The 23,039-nt window shown below is 40.1% G+C and overlaps 1 protein-coding gene across 14 annotated transcripts in view; it reads left to right on the top strand.

Annotated features, from left to right (window-relative positions):
• ABCA6 (ATP binding cassette subfamily A member 6) overlaps positions 1-23,039 on the top strand; it is an 86,530-nt gene that overhangs the window by 57,631 nt on the left and 5,860 nt on the right. For 11 of the 14 annotated variants that reach the window (XM_028499353.2, XM_028499356.2, XM_055090429.1 and 8 more), the window contains 19 exons: positions 1,429-1,545; positions 2,771-2,939; positions 3,743-3,909; positions 6,045-6,178; positions 7,648-7,785; positions 10,425-10,532; positions 11,410-11,583; positions 11,809-11,922; positions 14,835-14,954; positions 15,253-15,330; positions 16,577-16,668; positions 17,347-17,464; positions 18,066-18,183; positions 19,318-19,409; positions 19,659-19,837; positions 20,645-20,720; positions 20,798-20,892; positions 21,963-22,082; positions 22,284-22,883. In XM_028499353.2, the coding sequence (XP_028355154.1) occupies positions 1,429-1,545; positions 2,771-2,939; positions 3,743-3,909; positions 6,045-6,178; positions 7,648-7,785; positions 10,425-10,532; positions 11,410-11,583; positions 11,809-11,922; positions 14,835-14,954; positions 15,253-15,330; positions 16,577-16,668; positions 17,347-17,464; positions 18,066-18,183; positions 19,318-19,409; positions 19,659-19,837; positions 20,645-20,720; positions 20,798-20,892; positions 21,963-22,082; positions 22,284-22,428 (2,354 nt within the window). In that variant the 3' untranslated portion in view covers positions 22,429-22,883. Of the gene's footprint in view, positions 1-1,428; positions 1,546-2,770; positions 2,940-3,742; positions 3,910-6,044; positions 6,179-7,647; positions 7,786-10,424; positions 10,533-11,409; positions 11,584-11,808; positions 11,923-14,834; positions 14,955-15,252; positions 15,331-16,576; positions 16,669-17,346; positions 17,465-18,065; positions 18,184-19,317; positions 19,410-19,658; positions 19,838-20,644; positions 20,721-20,797; positions 20,893-21,962; positions 22,083-22,283; positions 22,884-23,039 lie in introns of those variants that run through there. The other 3 variants (XM_055090437.1, XM_055090435.1, XM_055090436.1) reach the window with 3 other exon arrangements.

A 23,039-nucleotide genomic window follows, 5' to 3' on the forward strand; every position in this document is an offset into this window, starting at 1 on the left:
AATTAATGTTCTATTTGGGAAATGTTTACTTTGAGATGCTTTTAGACTCCCAAGTGGAGATGTCAAACGGCCAAGTATATAGTTGGATTACAAGATACTGGACATCAGAGAACAAAATCAGACAATTGAATTTGGGAATCATTGGCATATAGATGGATTTAATGCAAAGGGATTGGGTTAGTGAGAAGGTTATGTAGGACTGAACCCTCCGGAGAAAGTAGAGAAAGAGTCAGAGGGTGGTGGAAATCAGGAGCCCCTGAGGAACCTGAAGGAAAAACAGGAGGATGTGTTCTTATCAACTCAGGGGAGAAAACGTTTCTAGAATAAGAGGCTAGTCTGCAGCTTTGAATGTCACTGAGTTAAAAAAAAAAAAAGAGAGAGACAGACAGACATACCAAGTTAAAAGAATAAAAACAAACAAACACCCCCCAAACCTATTCATTGAATTAAGAAATCTGGAATCGCTGATGACCTTGAAAAGAGTAGCTTCTGTGAAGGGGGTAAGGGTAGCATTTGGATTTGTGTAGGTTAAGTGTGAATAGGATGCGACTAATGAAAGAGAACAAAAGAGACAAATCTTTGGAGCAATGTGTGTATGTGTGTGGGAAAGGAATAGATCTGTTTTGTTTTGTTTTGTTTTTGCTGTTGCTTTTCTTTTTAAAAAATTTATTTATATTTCATTTATTCATTTTTGGCTGCGGTGGGTCTTCGTTGCTGTGAGCAGGCTTTCTTTAGTTGCAGCGAGCGGAGGCTCGGTAGTTGTGGCGCACGGGCTTAGTTGCTCCGCGGCATGTGGAATCTTCCCGGATCAGGGATCGAACCCGTGTCCCCTGCACTGGCAGGCGGATTCTTAACCACTGCACCACCAGGGACGTCCCTGCTGTTGCTTGTCTTTGTTCAGTGTGTGATCTTACAGCATTTTTGCCTCTGGTTTGGGATGACCCAGTTCATGTAGGAGAAGTTGATGATGCAGGAGAGAAAAAGAAGAGACTATTTTGGGAAGTCCTTAAGATGCCCAAAGGGATGGAATTCAGGACACAAGTCAAAGAGGCGGGCTTCGGTGGGAGCAGCTACAAATCACACAGAAGGGAAACCAGGAATAGAGGTAGACATCTACGTTGATTTGTGGTGTGAGAAAAGGATGCTCTTTCTGACTGCTCATCTTTCCTCAAAGAAGTTTGCAGCAGTTCATGAGCTGTGGACAGAAGATGGAGTGCAGAGGGTTTGAGGACAGAGGGAGAAGCCTGACATGTTCATTTCCGAAAGGGAGAACATTCTAGTGAAATTTTGCTTTTGCTTACTGTGATATTCCAAAGACATAAACGTTTTGCACAATACTCTGCATCATCTTCTAGATAAGTATTTACTTACTAGGTTTAGTTGTCGATGTGGTACTTCTAATGTACCTCTTCCCCTCTGTTGCCTTAGACCTTTTCGGTGATCTCGATAAGGGTTCTGGCCTGGGCGTGATGAGCTATGAGGTTTCCACGTCAACTCTGAATGAAGTCTTCATGAAACTGGAAGGAACATCAACTGCTGAGCAAGGTAAATCCATCTGTATACTTCATGGAAGATCAATTTCCAAATGCTCATGTATCAACTTAGTATTTATAATGTCTTATGCATGATTCACACTAAGGAATGTGGCAAGTTCCAAATCTGACTCTGCCGTTTGGGAAAGGCTGTCACTTTTCTTAACATCGTTATGAGGACTGAACACAGATGCCTGCTTGGAGTATCCCAGATTTCCCTTTGGAAATGATTTGCTTCCTATTTCAGCAGCTCTCTCCTACCCCCAGATGCTCACTGCTTCTTGGATACTTTGAGGATGTCAGAGCCTCTCAATCAGGGTCATAAAGTCTGAGCAGACGTTTCTTACAAAAATCACCCTTAGCTTGTTCATATACAGATTTCCATTAAGGTCTTAATGAGGAAAAGGGTTAAATAATCTCCTAAGGTATATTTTATTTTATTTCATTTCATTTTATTGTATTTTATGAGTCTTTTTTTTTTTTTTTTTTTTTGACCGCACCGTGCGGCATGTGGGATCTTAGTTCCCCGACCAGGGATCGAACCTGCATCCCCTGCAGTGGAAGTGCAGAGTCTGAACCACTGGACTGCCAGGGAAGTCCCTCCTAAGGTGTATTTTAATGGGCGCTAATAATAAGAACTGTCATTTTGCAGCCTCTGTGCCAGACACTTTGATCGATGTGTGGCTATATTGCAATTACCTTCTTATAATAACCTTTACAACAAATGCCATTGGCATGCTTTTACGTATAAGAAAATCGGACAAACCACAGTTAAGTGATTTTCCCCAAATCATGCTGCTTGTAAGGCATATATTTGGGAATCAGGTACAGATGTGATGGTTTCAGAGCTGATAATCTTTCACATGTACTTCTAAATTATTGATAGCTCAACAGTAGATATTTAGGCATCCATGATTGGCTGTTCCTATGGAGAAGGTTTCTTGAAATCCCTCAGAATATTTTCACTTATGGGACCTTCTCTGCCTTCTCAAAGACTGGGCATAGTGAGATCATCCTTTCCTGAATTCCACTTTTGGTATGAATTCAGCATATTTTCCCCACTGAGTTTATTGAATGTGGACATCCATACACGTAATTCCTTTCTTATGTTCTTTGCTTTGTAACCGTGAACATTCTAAAACAGTTTATAATATTGCTAAAAAGAGAAAAATGTGATGCCCATGGTGGCATTAATAATGTGTGTGTATTGTATGTGTGTGCAAATTTTGAACAAGCAGAGATGATGGGAGACACAGGACGCCTACCTGAAATGGATTCACCTTGCTCTTCTCTCCCTGAGATGCAGACGGCTGTGAGTGCCATGGGCCTCTGGAGACTGCAGTTCTGTGCAATGGCACGGCTCCGTTTCTTAAAGTTAAAACATGGGAAGAAAGCATTTTTGACCCTGTGAGTATCAGAGCACGTGGTTTGTTAGATAGCAAGTAACAAGAGAGGGTTAAACCAGGAGAAAAGTAAAAACTAGAATACAATGGAATATTACTCAGCCATAAAAAAGAACGAAATAATGACATTTGCAGCAACATGGATGGACCTAAAGATTGTCATACTGAGTGAAGTAAGTCAGACACAGAAAGACAAATATATGATATCGCTATATATGGAACCTTAAAAAATGGTACAAATGAACTTATTTACAAAACAGAAGTAGAATCACAGATGCAGAAAACAATCTTATGGTTACCAAGGGGGGAAAGAGGCAGGAGGGATAAATTGGGAGATTGGGATTGACATATACACACTACTATATATAAAATAAATAACTAATAAGGACCTATTGTACAGCACAGAGAACTCTACTCAACACTCTGTAATGACCTATATGGGAAGAGAATTTAAAAAGAAAAAAAGAAAAGAAAATTGTTATCTTGGATCTAAAAAAATAAACAGAAACAAACAACAACAAAAAACTAGAACACGATACCCAACCAACATTCCTGCCAGAGCTGGATAAATGTAGCATTTGATTTTACCAAAGGTGGGAATACCTGTACGTTAGGTCTGTTTAATTCTCATAGTTTGATAGCCTTGTGTTTTATTGCAATGCCTTTTAGTACTGTGTGGCATGCAGAGGTGTAACTTTCAACATTTTAGCGTCTATTCTAGATGGCACTCAGCAGATATTTGTGAAATGTCTGGCTGAATAAATAACATTGTTATACATTCATATGGTAAATTTTCTTTATTGATAGATTATTTGTATTTGGAATTGCAATGTTCCCTCTGATTGTGGAAAGCATACTCTATGCTGTATTAAATCAAAAGACTGATTGGGACTTTAAACCCGAAATGTATTTCCTCTCTCCTGGACAACTTCCCCAAGACTCTCGTACCAGCTTACTGATTATCAACAACACAGGTAAACAAAAAACAAAATTTAAATCCAGAAATAAGTGATTTTTATTGTTAAATAGCACATGTAGAGTGGGGGAAAGCAAATTATAAGGGAATAAAATGTGTATTTAAACCTCACTTATAGAAAACAACTATGAGGAATGATGCACGTTTGCTGTGACTTTGGAGATGGTGGGACAAGACAGAGGAGGCTGAGTCACTATATAACCTTTCTCCCTATCAGCCTGTCTGCCCGACTATCCTAAGCTCTTACATGAGAGGAAAATAGATTTCTATATTTACGGAACCACTCTATTTTTACATCTCTTCGTTACAGCAGCCTAACCTATGCTATAAATGTTATACACACTGATTGATGTGTAAAGATGGCATTTTTATACCCTATGCCCCTCCAACAAGATCTAGGAAGATTCCTTAAGACCATTTGGAACCCGTGACCTTGTTATCCTAAATGATGGGCAGTTGGTTTTGTCTAATTGCTTATTTCACTGTAAAGAAGAAGCTTTTATGTTTCTCCCTAAGATGTTAAAAAATAGATTCAGAGTACGAGTCCTCTCTTGATGATGTCCCCCGTGCGTCCCAGTTTTTATATCAATTCATGACTCAGAGGTCTAGATGTCTCCTCTTTAAACCAAGGTGGTCTTTTCGTTTCTGTTTCTCATTCTTCTTGTTGTTTTCCATTTGGGTTTCAGAAAGCAATTTTATTCACTCTGCTACCTTAAAACTGAAAGTCTTGCTAATTGTATATTGGATTTCCAAGATCTAGAATTGTTCCTTTACCTTTCAGTTTGCTGTTGTCTCATGTATGTATTTTCCTCTCCAGTTACTCTGAGCTCCATGTACTTGTGTTAACCTACTCATTTTTTTCTTTTCTGTGCTCAGCTGTTAGCTATTTTGTGATCTAAGTGTGGAGCTTCTGTGCCATCTTGTTCCTCTGTTCTCAGAGTCTGATGATTATTGGTTAGATGTTCCTCTTTAATTGGAGCATCCCTGTTTGCCTAGGTGAATGTGGGTCACCTCGAAGGTGTCCTACTCAAGTGACTGTGGAGATGCAGTGGGATGTGTGGATGCCCCAGGATGCATGGAAAGCTTCTTTTGTGTGTGTGCGTCCCTTTCCCACCTGGTGAGAATCCTGTCATCCAGGGCTTGGCCCTATTTTTCCGATCCTAGTATGAATTCCCATTTCAAAGTTCAAATGAGCAAAGAAACACGAGTGCGCCTTTTTCCTTTCTCACTCCAGCCTGTCCTGTCCTCCATCCTTCAGACATCCCTAACTGTCTGGAGTTACTTTAGGTCTTGCCCTAAAGTAAATTCCCCAGATAGTGTCTCTTAGAAAATAATTCGCGGCACCCGCTGCCTATTCTGTGTGAAACATGAGGCGGGGTCGCCTTGTTCAAGTGGGGTTAACCAGTCAGTGAGCCTGACCATGGCTTCAGAGCCCAATTTGCCCCTTGAATTTGTCCACCCTGGGTTTAGATATCCTGGAAATTGGTTGTACCTCTGTAGCTGTTGGCTCCCGGGCGCTCTGGGCTGCACGGTTTTCTCAGCTCTTATTTCCGTCAAACAATCCCGTCCGCTTTCTTCTTTAGGGGTGTATCGAACGCTTTGATCGGACAGTGGCACTCGTTTCCCACCTGCAGAGGAAAAATGTATTTATGTCATATATATGTAAATTTGTAAAGTATGTGTACCTAGTATACATACACATACATATATTTGCTTTTCTGTTATTTTGGAGAATAAGGGAGAGAGGGGAGTTTATTACTGGCTGTTTTAGGATGGCTAATCTATAAAGTACTTCTCATACAATTATTATATTTTCACAAATTAATGAGTTCAAATGTATTTTTTAACCAAAAGTCAGAAAATAGAGTTATCGTGTTTTAATGGTCACACGTTAGCATGCATTAAATAGAATTATAAAGCTAACTCATCACAGCATAAGATTTGATAAACAGAAGATAGTATAATGGGTTCTCTTTCATGGGCGAATATTATTATTTTGATGCCCAAAGACACATGCCTTTACATGATATTCTATAAATATTGATTTTAAATTGTGTATGTGGTTTATTTTTTTAAATTGTCATATATGTTCTTGCTTTATATGATGACCTTCTGTTGTTGATTTCATACTAGAATCAAATATTGAAGATTTTATACAGTCACTGAAGCATCAAAATATACTTTTGGAAGTAGATGACTTTGAAAATAGAAATGGCACTGATGACCCCTCTTACAATGGAGCTATCATAGTTTTTGGTAAAAAAAGGGTATGCTTGCTACTTACCTCTTGTTTTTGCTTTTATGAAAAAAATTAAAGTGCTACATTTTAACTGTCTTAAAAACTGCAGAAAGTCAACCCAGCTAGTATACAGCGACTTGACTTAAAAACATTTGGGGTTATTGAATAAACTGTGAAGTTTAAATAAAACATTTTTATCTTAAATTTTGAATTAGATGATTTTTTTACATTTGAAAGTACCTAAATGTCATTTCATTATTCACCCTCAATAAAATATTAGACCTTAAAAGTACCAACCCATATAATTATGAATTTAAGAAATCCTATTTAACGACTACCCAAGTGATATTTTTATATATTGAGAAAATACATTAAATACCATAATAGCCGGATGAAATCTCTGAGAGAAAAGTGTTCTCAGTTTATTATTTAATATGTTTCAATTTGGGTAAAAGAGTATAAGCAGTAGAGATCCTTTCACAGGAATAAAACTATTGAAAATACGTCCCAATCTTGAGTAAAACTCCGAGTCTTACTTAAATTCCAGTGCAAAGCTGGGGGCCAAATTAAATGAAGCTACCTGTTTATTTCTTGCTACAAGGGAAATAAAAACAGAAACAAAAGGCTTTGAAGATGTATCACTGAATTCAGTTCTACCTAAAGTAGGCACATCATAGAAAACGTAATCTCTTTGCTCCAACTCTAGGACACTACGTTGCTTGACATTTGCTTTACTTGTTACTTATCTGTGGTATGTCTTGCATGAACTCTTGGTAATATTGAACAATATTGAGCCTCTTGATCAATGCATGAACATTTTTGTAAACATGAAGAGCATAAATATTTTCTTAGAAAGTGTGACAACGCTTCACTGGCAGTGTAACCGTGAATATTTTATTAACGCCATGCTTAGCTCCTCCCAGAAAGTCAGGGTTCCTTTGCTTGCTCGCTGTAAGCTTCGGGTCTTCTTTTCGGGGCCACTGTTAAATCCTGTTAGATGAAATTTCCTCATAAGCAAAATGAGGAATTAGTAATACTAATAACTCCGAATATCAAATTATAAATAAATAATAAATTACTCATAAAATTATAAAATTAGTAATTTTATAATAATTTTAAACTATAATAACTTTATACTATAATATAATTTTATACTAATAATTTTATACTATAATATATTATTAGTATAATTAGTATAATAATGAGTAATTTGAAAATTACTAATAAATTAGTAATCCTAATAAAAATTCATATTGCCAGCAATGCTATCCACCGTGCTAGGGCCTAATATACATTATCTCATTTAAACTGTTTCACAACCCATTTATTCTCCCCTTTCACAGAAGAGGAAGCTGTAGCTCAGAAAGGCCAGTTAACTTAAAGATGGCCACACAGCTAGAATGTGGCATTGTTAAGCTCTTAAACACAAAACCTTTTTCTTTGTTCTGTAATGATTTAGGATTAACATGATTTTATCTGTCTTTGTTTTATTTGAAGGATTATAGATTTTCAGTTGTATGCAATACCAAGAGACTGCACTGTTTTCCTACTCTTATGAATATCGTCAGCAATGGGTTACTTCGAATGCTTAATCATACACAGTGTATTCGAACCGAGAGAAGCTCATTTCCTTTTGTAAGTATTGGATTTACTCATTTTCCCTCTTAAGCTGTTAAATATTCATAATGGATTGTTAATCCTAAACATTATTTTGTCCTAACTTTTCAGACAGACTATACCTAACAAAATATGATTTTTTTCTTAAGTTATGATTAGAGAATTTGCATGGGGGAATATTGTTCAATATTCTGTCATAGTCTCCTGGGGAATCGTCTGAAAAAATACATACTCGACTGCAGAAGTGTATTGGAGAGAGAGAGAGAGGGAGGGAGGGAGGGAGGGAGGGAGGGAGAGAGAGAGGGAGAGAGAGAGAAGAGTGAACTGGAAATCAGGAGCACTTGTGACCCAGCTTTAGAATCTTATAAATCCAATGTAATTTGTTGGTGGACCCTTCACTGACCGAAATGAAGGAGAATTTGCCAGTTCTTGCGCTCTCTGCCATCTGATTAATTCCTTTACTTAGCCACCATTGCTCTGCATTGCGAGGGTGCCTGGTCCCCACGGGCTAGTTCTCGGGATTCCTTGTCAGTGGCTGTAGACCCTGACTGATGCCCAAGAGGGATCTCTCGAAGCCGACTCCAAACTGTTCCAAACCAGGAAGTTGGAAGAGCAGGAAACCCAGTTAGAAATGGCGCCATCAGAAAGGGAAGCCCACATGGTGACAAAGAGGTTGAATTCACTGTGCGACTTGCCTGCCTTAGTGGTGCTGGGAGTACATGCGAGAGCAGGTGGACGGGATATGCTTGAGCTGCAGCCAGCACTGGCCACGAGGGCGGGGATGGTGCCTGAAAGGGGCGCTCCCGAAAGTGGGACCAGCTGGTAGTAGAAAGAGGTAGATGTTACCCCCTCTTGGTCCTTTAGTTTCCTCATTTTATTGCTTGTCTGTTCAGGATCAAAATGGACCGAGGCCCCATGGTTATTCTCTTAGGCACCCCCAGAGGCACACGCCTTTCTTCTTTCAGCCATTCTTATAAAGACAGTGATGCATTTTCCCATCTGGTGAAAAATTAGAATTTGTAGATGTAGCCTCCAAAGCCTTAAGTAACGTTTGAGAATTATTTTCAGACAGGCTACTGCACTGGTCTCCTGTAATTAAATCCAAGAGGCAGCTCTGTACCCCACCTGAGTATAAACCCAGCTGCAGACAGACATTGATTTGGGGGTAGTGATTTGAAGTTCATCTCTGTGAGGATGGGCTTGGTGTAATGAGTTTTCCTTTTAAGCCTGTGCTTCAGAAGCATCCACTCAGCTGCCAGTATCTTCACATCTTCATCGCTAGGTTTGCTGAGAAAGACGCGTTGCTCAGGGTTGAATAATCTATTTCCCTTGGATCATAATTCCTGAATTATCATCTTTATAATTGTGATCAAAAAAACCCGCATAACATAAAACTTACCATCTAGTCATTTTTGACGGTACACTTCAGAAGTGTTAAGTGTATTCACATTATTGTGAATCAGATCTCCAGAACTTTTCTGTCTTGCAGAATTAACACTCTGTACCCATTAAACAAGAAATCCCCATTAGCCCCTCCTCATGGCCCCTGGCAGCCACCATTCTACTTGCTGTTTCTGTGGATTGGACTCACACAAGTAGGATCACATACTAGCATTTGTCTTTTTGTGACTGGCTTATTTCCCATGTCCCTATGTCCTCACAGTTCATCCATGTTGTAGCGTGTGACAAGATTTCCTTCCTTTTAAGGGTTAATAATATTTCATTGCACGTGCATACCACATTTTGTTTTTCCATTTTTCTGTCCATGGACATGTGGTTGCTCCCATCTCTTGGTTTTTGTGGATAGTACTGCTGTGAACACGTGTGTGCAGGTATCTCTCTGAGACCCTGCTTTCAGTTCTTTTTGATATACACCCTGAAATGGGTCCTGAGTTATTTTTCACTTCTCGTTTTTCCTAGGAATTGAAGCCCCACGTTAAATGATCAGAATCTATTTTCCCTCCCACCTCCATGTGCAGAGGTTGATAAACTCGATGTACACTTTTATTTTCTACTTTGTCCTTTAATTTAATTTTTTTTGAAGTATAGTTGGTTTACAGTGTTGTGCCAATCTCTGTTGTTAGATGTTCATTTTTGATTTTTCAATATTTCAAAAAGCACGTACTTTTATGATGATCAGTATTTCATTTTTTTATATTTGTTTATTTTTAAAATTCATTTATTTTTTGCTGCATTGGGTCTTCATTGCTGCACACGGGCTTTCCCTAGTTGCGGCGAGCAGCGGCTGCTCTTCGTTGCAGTGCGCGGGCTTCTAACTGCGCTGGCTTCTCCCTGCGGAGCACGGGTTCTAGGCGCACAGGCTCAGTAGTTGTGGCTCGCGGGCTCTAGAGCGCAGGCTCAGTAGTTGTGGTGCACGGGCTTAGTTGCTCCGCGGCATGTGGGATCTTCCCGGACCGGGGCTCGAGCCCGTGTTCCCTGCATTGGCAGGCGGATTCTTAACCACCGCACCACCAGGGAAGTCCCTTTCTTTATTTTAAAAAATATTCACTGGTTTAAAGTACTTTAATGTATTGGATATCTTTAATTAATTAATTACTTTTGTTTATTGATTTATAACATTATATAAGTCTTATGAGTATGACATATTTTCACCTCTGTATACCCTACAAAGTAAAGAGTACCTCTTATACTTGCAGAATTATGCACTGTTCTGGACTGGGTTGCCAGAAGGGTCCTTTTTCTTATTTTTCGTCGTGTGCAGCATTTCTCCTTACATCGCCATGAACAGTGTCAGCGATTACAAAGTAAGAAACGGGAGAAAAAAGAAAAGAAACTCGGGGACTTCAGTAGTTGTATTTTAAATGCTATGTGTTTTCTCACCAGAAAACCTTTTAACATATGTTCAAATTAAATAATGTAGTTAAACATTATTTCTATCAAGTCAGAAATTTTACTTCTAAAAACACAAAGTACTTTTTTACTTCAAAATGACAGGAAAAGTGCAGTAATCTGGCAGGGACTCAAATTAATCTAAACCTTCAAGGGGGAGTATTATAAAACTTTCAACTACATTATTTCCTAACAACGAGGAAGAAATCGTCTATGTCGTAATTGAGGACCACAGTTGAGACTTGAAGCCACTTTCTACCGTGGAGAATACGGTTGTTTGGTTGTATTTGTATTGGGTCACGCTCATTATGCAGGCAAAACAGTTACATCGAATTTAGGTAAGTCATCTCTTACAATTCTGAGTCACTGACTCTCCCAGAGCATATCTGGGTAATGAAGAACTTGCTGTTCTTCAGATTACAAAATACCATTTCTTTTGAAGGAGACTCACACCTTGATCATTAGGAGGTCTACTGCTCTATTTGTTCTTCATGAGTTGAAGTGGTTTTGTGACTCAAATCTAATCTATCAAATAAAATAATACTCAGTTTCAAAATGCCCACCTTGATGGAATTGGCTCTTTAGACCTCAGCTTCCTAAACAACGTGCACAGAATTAAAATTATTAACATTAAAAAATATTAGATTTTTTAAAATAGGTTTTAAAATATTATATTAAAAATTTTTAAGCATTCGAATATTAGATTATATTTATCTTTACAAATCTTCCAATGTGTTTGCTTTGGATTTGGATTTCAACTGAATCTATGTATACGCTGTGTTTTTCCATTAGAAGAGAACTAAGTCCCAGCTGTGGATTTCAGGACTCTTCCCTTCTGCTTACTGGTGTGGTCAGGCCCTGGTGGACGTTAACCTCTACAATTTCATTCTCCTTTCAATGTATTCAATTTTCTACGCAGCAAACATGGTGCACATTCATCTCGCAAGTCGAGCTATACTTGCTTTGGTGAGTAGTACATGACATAGACAGTGTCTTATATGGGAACTCATCATAAATTTTAATATTGTTGCAATTTCATATAAGCATGAGGTTTTCATTTTTATTTTGTCATACACCCAAACAAAAACCATGCAAAGTGCATGTGTAGTGAGAAAAATAAAAATTTGTGTAACCTTGCCCTCAGTTTAGATTTCATTTTTTGACTTTGATATTTATTTGTATTATCTTCAGGCTGTCATTACACTTGGTTACGCAGTTTCTCTTGTCTTCCTGACATACGTGATATCATTTATTTTTCGGAAGAGGAGAAAAAATAGTGGCCTTTGGTCATTTTGCTTCTATATGGTAAGTGTTTACACAGAGTTCTTTTTTAAACTTTTAATGTTACATTAAATATAGTCACGTTTACCTTGAGTGATGGGGAAAATTAATACCTTAAAATTACACCCTAGAAAGCGGAGGGGATGTAACATGTTACTGAGTCAAAGATGTTCCCGGAGAATTCATGTACAACCTTGACTGGAATTGATGGAGAACCTTACAGAGGACCTGATGCTCAAGATGCTATCACTGAGTTACTGGATCCTTCAGAACATAGGGCTTCCTGGCAACACTAGAACCCCAGTCGGCTCTATAGCATCTGACAGCACAATGCATTTCTACAGCCTGCAAGAAGGCCTCTCTTAAACTCAGACTCTAATAATTTCAGAGATCAAAGAGGTTTTTATACCTATGCCAGAGGAAGTATTTGTAAATATAAATGAAAGATTACTGAAAGTCCAAGATTACTCAAAACTTGGATGGAAATGTTTACCAAGACTCTGGAGATGCCTAATCTCAGCATTTCTGGTGCTCTTTAGCTGAAATCCCCAGCTGGTGGTTAAATGTCTGTCTTGTGAACACAGCTCCCAACTCTTGGGAGTGGGAGTCCTGAAATCATGAGAGGAACCCACCCAAAGCCCATCTGCTAAGAAAATATGTATGACATCATCCATTGACTTCTATAAGAAATTAGCCTTGGACTGAACTGGTCAGCAGTTAGCTGTTGACTTATCCCTTCTCAGTGGACAGTATTCTGACTTGGTGTCTCTAGATTGTATTTCTCGGTATTCAGCAGGTAGTGCTTATAGAGGTACCTTACTTGGAAGACTGGCTTTGAGGCAGTCATGAAGATTTGGTGCACCCGAAGTCTGTGCATTCGTGCTTTGCATTGGGAATTCTTTTTGTTCAGTCAACAGACTTAATGCTTTTGCCGAATGTAAACCCAGATTCTGGGTAAGCAGAACAGATATCCGTCTGACTAATAGCTGATTTCTTTTCAGTCCATACTCTTGTATATGTCCAGAAAAGGTAGACGAAGAATTCGTGTCCACACTTCGTGTATTCTAGTAGTTTCAACTCTGAACAAAGTCTCTTTTGGAGCTGATGTTGAAGCAGTGTCAGTGTTATTGGCCAGTACGGCTGCGGACAGGTCTGTCACTGTCAGGATGAGTGAGGGAAGAAATACCCTAGTGAGTGACCTCAGAGACACTCTTTGCGCGCGTATCGGTCTTCAGTCCTGAGTCATCAGCAGCCTGGAGCCGTGGTTCCTCTTTCTCTACTCTTTGTTTGGGCTCTCCTTAAACAGAAACCGTTCCAGACTGAGATAAACGGGTGGCTAGATTAATGCCTTTTTGCTGCGTGTCAAGCGAGAAGTCAGCCCCTGGTTTACCATACGCTCACCATTCATCCTGGTTTGTACAGATGTGACCGTTTCTCAGATGAGGGCACACTCAACATCACCAGTAGAACCACACCTTCCTTACCCCTTTATCCTGCAGCTTTCAGTGGAGAAGCAGAGTAGCGGTGGAGCTTTTCTTATGAATGCAGGCTCTGGAGGGATGTTTGGGTTGGAAAAAATGGGAAAGAATTTTCTCAGCCAGGTTTCAAAGTGCATCACCTCCAACAGAATATGACAGACCTTCCAGAACTTGATACACCAGAGTCTGCCAGTGCAGTAGCTTTCATCTCTTGGCTTAGAGAGCAGAGACCATTTGTTCCCTAATTCTTTACATAATAAGGGATGAAAGACTAATGAGGGCGAAGTTCCTTCAATACATGGTAGGAGGCAGAATCAAATCTGCCTTATCTTATCGTGAATTCCTCCTGCATAATTCCTCAGCTTCCAGTAAATAAATGAACAAGTGAAGAAATTTGACTTTGTTATTTCTACGAAAGTCATGATAATACAGACATCTTTCCTATTAGGTTTGTGGATTAATGTGATGATTAAGATCTTCTTACTGTGATATGAGCAAGCTTTAGCAAATAAAGGACCATGGCAGAGGAGTGAACATTTGACTCTCAAAAACCCTCTCTTTCAAATCGAAATATATCTACAGATGATCGGATACCTTTTTTCCTTTGCTGCTAATTATTTTTGAATTATTACGGATTAAAATAAGGCAAAGCAGTATTGCAAAACCAAAGTAAATTTTGTAAAATAAAAATTTCTTTGTTCAAAATGTAAAAAACACCATAGTATTACAGTATAATACTTATTTATATTTTCTGATTATTTTCCCTTTTCCTGTCTCATCTTTGTCTGCTCCAGCATACTTGTCCATTTCATTTTTATAGCATTGAAAAGAAGCTACAGGGCTCCCCTGGTGGCGCAGTGGTTGAGAGTCCGCCTGCCGATGCAGGGGACACGGCTTCGTGCCCCGGTCCGGGAAGATCCCACGTGCCGCAGAGCGGCTGGGCCCGTGAGCCATGGCCGCTGAGCCTGCGCGTCCGGAGCCTGTGCTCCGCAACGGGAGAGGCCACGGCAGTGAGAGGCCCGCGTACCGCAAAAAAAAAAAAAAGAAAAGAAGCTACATAGTCATGGAATATTGAAGTGTCAGATTTGAAGAAAAGTCAAGATTTTCTAGTATAATTCACCTCATTTGATGGAGGGAAAAAAATTAAGAAACCTGTTTAAAGTCGCACAAAAATTAGTGACAGACTCAGGAATAAAACTGAGGTCCAGGAAGTCTATTTGGTCATTTTAGCTTTCACCTTAATCTCTAGATTTTTCATCTAAGGATTTTCTGTTGGAAGGTGAAGGTCATGTATATTCTCATTAACCAAAGCTCCTCCCTTCCCTTCTCCCTTTGAAAGGGGTGTATCTGCATATGGAAAAATTCTCATGCGTTTGATGAGAACACCTACATCGTAAATAGTTTCTCAGATATCAACAGGCTGAGTATGTGTGACGTGTAATACATTTCACCTTGTAGGCTGCAGTCGTCACGTTTGGCATCATTATAATGAATCAGTTCGACTTCCGTGTCTTGATGGTTTGCATGGTATTAGTTCCCTCAATGACCTTGGGTGGATTTATAGGTTTTTTGGAAGAGGTAAGAAATGTTACCATGTCATTAATTTTGAACGTGCAGCCTATTAAAGAGCTTTGCCTAAATCTATAAAGACAGAAAGGAGGCTAGTGTTTTCCTGGGGCTGAGGTGGGAATGGGGGGGCAGTGTCTCTTCGGGGTGACAGAACTGTTCTTAAGTTGAATTGTGGTAACGCTCTCAAAACTCTGTAAATTTACTAAAAAGCCTTGAATCGTACACTTAAAGTGAGTGAATTTTATGGCATGAAAATTTAACCTCAACAGTACTATTTAAAAAGCCTTTTTTTTTTTTGCCTTTGCAGAGAGCCCACAAATACCAAATAAAATATCAAGACCCAAACTATGACCTGAATGCAGCTGATCTTCTAGTATGCCTAATAGTAAGAAGGTTTTTCTATCTCATTGCCTACTTTTTGCGTAGTTATCATTTACTGTAATAACTCCTTGATCTCGTCTGAAGTGTGCCAACTTTGAAAGTGTTTTTAAGAAAGTCAGATAAAGCCATTACATTCAGACACGATTCTCAATCCTAGTTATTTTTATATGCCTGAATGGACTGCGTAAGTCCGGAATTCAGTATAAAATTAGTTTTTCATGTTTATTTATCCTGTCTACTGCCCCCTCCAAATTTGAGAGAGCTTGTAAAAAAACACATGCACTATAACTTAAATCCTTTGCATTAAAGGTAAAAAAGCAAGTCGAAAAAAGAACGAAAGGGAAAAATGATTATACTAGTATGTTTAGGCTGAAGAAAACTACTGTCTTTGCATATGTGTCAGTACTTTTCTAGGCATAGAGCAAAAATAGAAGTCCTTGCCCTCGTGGGGCTTGAATTCTGGTGGAAGGAGCCAGGTAATAAACTAAATAAATAACACATGCTGGGTAAGATGGGTGCTCAGGAAAGAATGAACTTTGAAAATAAAGACCTGAAAGAGGCAAGGAAGCAAGCTTCAGGGATATCACGGGAGGAGCGTTCCCATAGGAGGGGAGAGGGTGACCCTGGCTTGTTTCAGGGTCAGCCAGGAGGCCAGTGTGGTTGGGGCAGCGTAACCACGGGGGAGAGTGGTACGAGAGAAGGTCACAGACGTAGCAGAGACAAGTGCGGGGCGGACAGAGGAGTTACACAGAGATTCTGGGTCACGTTAAGGACCTTGAGTTTACTTTTCATAATCAAGGAGCCATCGGAGGGTTTCAGGTAAAGCGATGTGCTGTGACATGCTTTAAAAGAATAGCTGTAGTTACTGTGTTGAGAATAGATGTTTGGGGCAAGGGAAGAGGAGGGAGACCCAGTAGCAAGGGGCTGTAATGTCAACATTGAGCCATCACAAGGACCTGGGCCGGGACGGAAGCAGCACCAGGAGGGCTGAGGAGCCCTTGGGTTCCGGATAATTTTGAAAGTAGGAGCAGATAACATTTGCTCACAGACTGGATGTAGGCTGTGTAAGAAGAAAGAAGGCAGGTTCCACCAAGCTGGATTGTTACTGTATAACTGGAATCCTCCCCTGATTTTTAAGAATGATTCACCTCTCTTTTCTCCAAAGACTGAAAGACCACAAACTTGATTCGAAAGTTTCAATAATATTTGTGAACTTATGCCTAAATGTAACAGTGTTTCTCTGCTCCTAGCCTTACTTTCAGGCTTTGCTTTTCATTTTTGTTCTACGATGCTTGGAAATAAAGTGTGGAAAGAAAATAATGCAAAAGGATCCTGTTTTCAGGTTGGCATAAAACTTACTTTCATACTTAATATTGTATTTTCATATTCCTAGATAGTGACTGCACCACTGACCTCAAATTACTGATTTATATTGACAATGTAAACAGCATGATGATTTTCATGATGGTCAGTGGATTTCTGGCTGAACTGCCAGGAAATAGGAAACCCAGGCAGAGTTCTGCCACTAATGAGCTGAAGAGAGCTTTCAGCCTCTCAAAAATCTAATGAGTACTCAAATACCCATTCTCCCATTCAAGAGGACTGCACACGCTTGACCAGAGGAGATGGGGTGGAGTCGGTTTAGCAGCATAGCTCAGAGTGCTTCACCACTGCAGGGAATCCAGGTAAAAGGTACTAGGCAAATACTGGGTGTGAGTAACGTGGGCTCGAAGTCTACAGAGAAGATGCAGGTGACCGGATTTTTAAGGAAGCAGCAGGACTTGCCGACAAATTTCAAAGGGTCAAAGATGCTTATTAGGAGAATGGCAACAACACTGAGAAAGGGGTTTGGCTGCTGGGACGGACCTTCTTGGCAAAGGCAGAAGCCATATTCATAGAGCCATCATCGTGACCAGTTTATTGAAAGAAAGGTCCATGGTGAAATCACCGAGAAGCTGATTTTTGATGCATCTTTGACACCGAGAAAAATCACATGTTGTGCATTTCATTTTCTCTGCAGAATTTCCCCTAGAAGTAGAGATGGTCGTCCAAATCCAGAAGAACCTGTAGATGAAGATGAAGACGTTCAGGCAGAAAGAATAAGAACGGCAACTGCCCTAACCATTTCCACAGAGGAGGTAGAAAAGCAAGCGACAGAATGGATGTTAGCGGAGCTCTTCGAGGGCGGTCAAGAATAGGGGTTGATATGCTGGGTTTCATTTCGAAAGTTTGCAGTTTGGTGCATCCAAGTAATTCTTAAACATGCAGGTGCCTCTTCTGAGGGTCCTGGATACTCAGAGAACACAAATCACAGTGGTTTTATTTTTCTGAGAAAAATGGGCTTGGATGTGTAGAGCTATAATTTCAAAACCAAAAATTTCATGACTTGAAGAATTTATGTGACATTTGTTATAAAATGCCAGGTAGAGACTAAGATTTTAAGGATTACCCTTCGATTCGATTTTGATGTGGTGGTGTTTCCATGAGCTTAGAGACGTCTGCTGGGGGAAGGCAAAGAGCCGGCATGAAACTATGCTGTTTACTCAGTCCATTTAGAAGCGAGAAATATTGTCCACATCCATGAACGCATGTTACATTTGAAACAAGCAGTATGGATTACAGGCAACTCAAAATGTGGTTTGGTTCATGACATAGGGCAGGAAAGGGTCCAGCAGGGGGAACACAGAAACGTAAAGTCTCTGGAGTTTAAGAGGAAAATCACACTGTCATCTGTTCCAGAAACCAGTCATAATTGCTAGCTGTCTACACAAAGAATATGCAGGCCAGAAGAAAAGGTGCTTTTCAAGGAGGAAGAAGAAAATAGCAGCAAGAAATGTCTCCTTCTGTGTTAAAAAAGGTTTGGAAGAGTCACTTTTTGAATTTGCCATTATTTTGAGAAAGGCCCACTGAACATCTAGGTTACAGGCACCGTTGTACTTGCTGAAGCATTCATTCATTCATTCAACATGTATTTTTTGAGTGTGCCAGGGGCTCTTTTAGGATCTGGAAATATAATTATGAAACAAACAGGCAAGTTCCTGACCTCATGGATTTTACATCCTCAGAGGGGTCGATAAACAAAAATGACTCACCAAGAGAAGTTTCAGATGTCCTGCTGGCAAGTTCTGTGTGGAGCATTCAAGTATGTGAAGTGACGGCAGTGACTTGGGCTGCATCCACTTAGGGTTACAGGGGAGACGTTTCTCGAGCAGAGACATTTAAGCCAAGATCTAGGGGATAACGAGGTGCCAGCTATGTGAGCATGAAGAGATAAGAGAACCTCAGGCGGAGGAAACGGCAGGGCAGGGACTCAGACACAGGCACGCCTTTGGCGTCGTTACGGCACCAACGGAGGTCAGCGGGGGCCTCCGTGAACAGAAGGGATGCAGTCAAAGAGGTGAGCAGGGCCCGACGAGGTGCAGCTTTGTGAAGAACAGCAGAGTTTAGATTTTACACCAAGTTAGTGGAATGCCGCCAGAGGGTTTTTAGAGGCTTTTTGCCACCATTTCATTGGTACTTTGAAAAATATCCCACCCTGGTTATTGTTTGTTCACGGATTTGGGTGGTGGACAAGTCAAGAGGCTTTCGTACCAGTTCAGATGAAAGATGATAGTGACACAGACACACTGGTGGAATTTGGGATGGAGACAATGTCCCCGACTTCCCAAGTTTAGGAATGTATTTAGGTACTCAGCACATCAGCCATCTGCTATAAAAAAATACCTGGGCACGTTTTTTCACTGAAAACGTAATCTGAAAAAAAAAAAAAAGACCTATGTATTGATAGCAAATATCAATCACTAAGCTTTTTCAAAAATGTTTTATATAATTATAGGGGTTAAAGAACATGTTTTGGTGACATGGCTTACATATACATTATAAATTTCAAAATGGTACTGAGAGATGCACATATATCTCAGAAACTTATTGAAGAAACAGGTTTATGTTATTCTTTTACTTCCAATATTGATAATGGGTGATTCTCTTCCAGGTGAAATTTTGGGATTGCTAGGACCTAATGGCGCTGGTAAAAGCTCATCTATTAGAATGATATCTGGGGTCATGAAGCCAACAGCTGGAGAGGTAGTGAAAATGAAGAAATGGTTTCCATTCCCAAAATAGACATGTTATAATATATATAGGTTATATCCTTGTAAGACTGTACTTTTAGTAGTTTCAGTAGTTTTTTATAATAAATATCTGAAGTGATTTCTGTAATATTTCTTTGACGCTCAAAAAATGTGGGTGTTTAATAGCTACAAGTCAGTTTCTCGAGTAATCATGTGATTGGAGAAAAGCTTGCACGTTTCTAAAACCAGTTCACTTTCTTAGGTGGAACTGACCGGGTATGGTTCGCTTGTGGATCATCAGGGGGACGGCAGCGTCCGGTTCCTGGGGTACTGTCCCCAGGAGAACGTGCTGTGGCCCATCCTGACAGTGCGCGAACATCTGGAGGTGTTCGCTGCGGTGAAAGGGCTGCGTAAAGCGGACGCCAGCGCCGCCATCTCACGGTACTGTGCGGTCATGCGGTTCCTCTGTGCCGAGATGCAGGGAGGCTGTACCATCACGAATAAAGAGTGGAGAGTAGGAATGACGTCTGCACCTTTCAGGGAACGTCAGGGGTAGAGCAGGGATGGAGGACAGGGTCTTGTTTCCTGCGTCCCTGACCGAGGGATCTTTAAAAAAAAATAATTCCATAGAGTAATTGTCAATGTCAAATGATACCATATGATATCACTTATATGTGGAATCTATCAATAAAATACGACATAAATGAACTTATCCATGAAACAGAAACAGACTCACAGACGTAGAGAACAGACTGGTGGTTGCCAAGGGGGAGGGTGGGTGGGGGAGGGGTGGAGTGGGAGTTTGGGGTCAGCAGAGGCAAACTATTAGCTACAGGATGGATGCACAACAAGGACCTACCGTATAGCACAGGGAACTGTATTCAATGTCCTGTGATAAACCATAATGGAAAAGAATCTGAAAAAGAAGGGATATATGTGTATGAACTGAATCACTTTGCTGTACAGCAGAAATTAACACATTGTAAATCAACTATACTTCAATAAAATACATTTTTAAAATGTTAAGTGAGTGAATGAATAATCATCTATTTCATTTAGAATTCTAGTTAGTTTCAAAATTTTTTTATGAGATGAAAATCTTTCATCTTCAAAATAAACTTTTTTCTTTGATCATCAGTTTTGAGAATAACAGTGCCAAGGAGGGAACTCCAGTGCTGTAACCCTTGCATGTGATTTGCCTTTCCCCAAATACTCTTGATCTCATAGTCTCATCCTGTTTTCCATCAGATTGGTGGACGCCTTCAAACTGCACAAACAGCTGAATGTTCCAGTGCAGAAATTAACAGCAGGAGCCACTAGAAAGGTCTGTGTGGTGCAGGGTGTTATTCTGAGAGCTAATGGGCTGGGGGCAGCAAATAGCGGTGCTTCTCTGCGTTTCAGTTGTGTTTCGTGCTGAGCATCCTGGGAGATCCGCCTGTCCTGCTTCTGGATGAGCCGTCTGCAGGCTTGGATCCCACAGAGCAGCAGCGCATGTGGTGAGAAGTTATCACCCTCAGAGCCAGGAGGACAAACCTTATGTACTAGTAGCATTTTAAACTGATCTTGGAAAAGCGAATCCACTGGTTCCTAACTGAGTGGAAACAATCCATATTATTAGGAAAACAGAGATTTAACAGGTAGATTCTCTAATAGTGCATTACACCCGTGCGGTATTCACATGGAAAAAAACAAACCTCTCGGTATTTTGTTGAAGTATTAGGTCTTGCAATTTGGAATTTATTTTAATTTTGCCAATTATTGAGACGTCTGTAACAGTTGCCTTAGAAACTATTAACTTGCTGATATATTTTCCTCATTTCCTTTTTTTCCGGCTTTCACCAAATCTGTCAAATTTGTTGATCCAGGTTTTCTTAGTTTTAAGATTCTTTTTACTTTCCTATGTAGGACTTTCTATATGGAATTATAAAATTCTCCAGTCCACTTTCATATTTGTGACTGTCCAGTATTTTCCCAACTTGTTTTTAAATCAAATTTTATTTATTTATTTAATCTCTTTGGCCGTGCTGCACGGCATGCAGGATCTTAGTTCCCCGACCAGGGGTTGAACCCGTGCCCCCTGCAGTAGAGGCACGGAGCCCTAACCACTGGACCACCAGGGAAGTCCCTCTCAACTTTTTGAAAGAACTTTGTTATGGAAATGTTATACAAATGGATAGAGAATTATTTATGAATCTATTAAACCAAGAGTTATTTGTATAAGGCCAATCTTCCTTCGTCTTTACCCTCTGCCACTTCTTTTCCCTACTCTCCAGTTATTTTGAAGCAAATACTAGGCAGTGTATCCTTCATGTATAAACAGTTCAGTTAGTTTCTCCAAAAGAAATGGAGTTTTTTTTTTTAACTTAACCAGAATACCATTAGCACACCTAAAAATATTTTTAAACTTTTATCAAAACCTTCTCAGTGTTCACATTTCCCTGTTTCTTTTTTAATTAGGATTTAAATATGATCCATAAATTTTATTTTATCTATAAAATTTCACTTCTATCTCTTTTTTTCCTACACTTAAAAAAAAAAAATGGTGTTAATATTGGGGCTCATTCAGGCAGATGATCCAGACAGCCATTAAAAACACTGAGAGGGGCGCCCTCCTTACCACCCATTACCTGGCCGAGGCCGAGGCCGTGTGTGACCGTGTGGCCATGATGGTGTCCGGAAGGCTGAGGTGGGTGTCTTTCCAGAACCTGCACTTGACTTTCAAAACGAGATTTGCTATGAAAACGGCAAAAATCACTGTCATCAGATGGAGCTCTTCCTTTCCTCTACCTCAGGGACCCCCTCTCCCTACATTTGAAATTTAAGAATAACATGAAAAAATTTCAGGGGCAAGATTTTTTTTCCAGCATGTTTTCCTTTTTGCTCACAGATGCATCGGTTCCATCCAACACCTGAAAGACAACCTTGGCAAGGAGTACATTCTCGAACTAAGAGTGAAGGAAATGTCTCAAGTGCCATTGGTCCACACTGAGGTTCTGAAGCTTTTCCCGCACGCTGCACAGCAGGAGAGGTGAAAGGAGCTTTTGATTGTGGATGAACGTGTTGGCTTTTCCCATCAGTGTTTTTTTTTCCTGCTCTGTGAGAAGTTCAGGGCTACTTGACTTCACAATCAAGTGAGGGACCTCAAAAATGGATTTAAGTCTTCCAGAGTATGATATTTGGGAGCTACCCAGAAAGCTGTGCCCCCTAGGGAGACTTGGGGACACCCAACCTGGGCCTCCTCGGCCATCCAAGGCTGGTCCCCAGCTCTGCAGGGGGACTTGGGAAAAACGGGGGGGAAGGGATTTCTGATGACTTGGAGCTACACAAGACTGCAGCAGGGCCCATGACACCTTCCTTAGGCTTCTCTAAAAGATGTAAATAGTTACAATTTTAAAGACGCAACTGTTTAGGATGAACCATCCTCATCGGAAACAAACAGCAATTGAGACCATCAAAGAGTGTCCCTTTCATGGAGTTTTCATGCCTCAAAATGTAGAATAGAAAGGCATATGTGGGGCTTCCCTGGTGGCGCAGTGGTTGAGAATCCGTTTAACTTAACCAGAATACCATTAGCACACCTAAAAATATTTTTAAACTTTTATCAAAACCTTCTCAGTGTTCACATTTCCCTGTTTCTTTTTTA

The sequence above is a fragment of the Physeter macrocephalus genome, chromosome 14 (assembly GCF_002837175.3).
Source record: "Physeter macrocephalus isolate SW-GA chromosome 14, ASM283717v5, whole genome shotgun sequence".
NCBI classification, from domain to species: Eukaryota; Metazoa; Chordata; class Mammalia; order Artiodactyla; family Physeteridae; genus Physeter; species Physeter macrocephalus.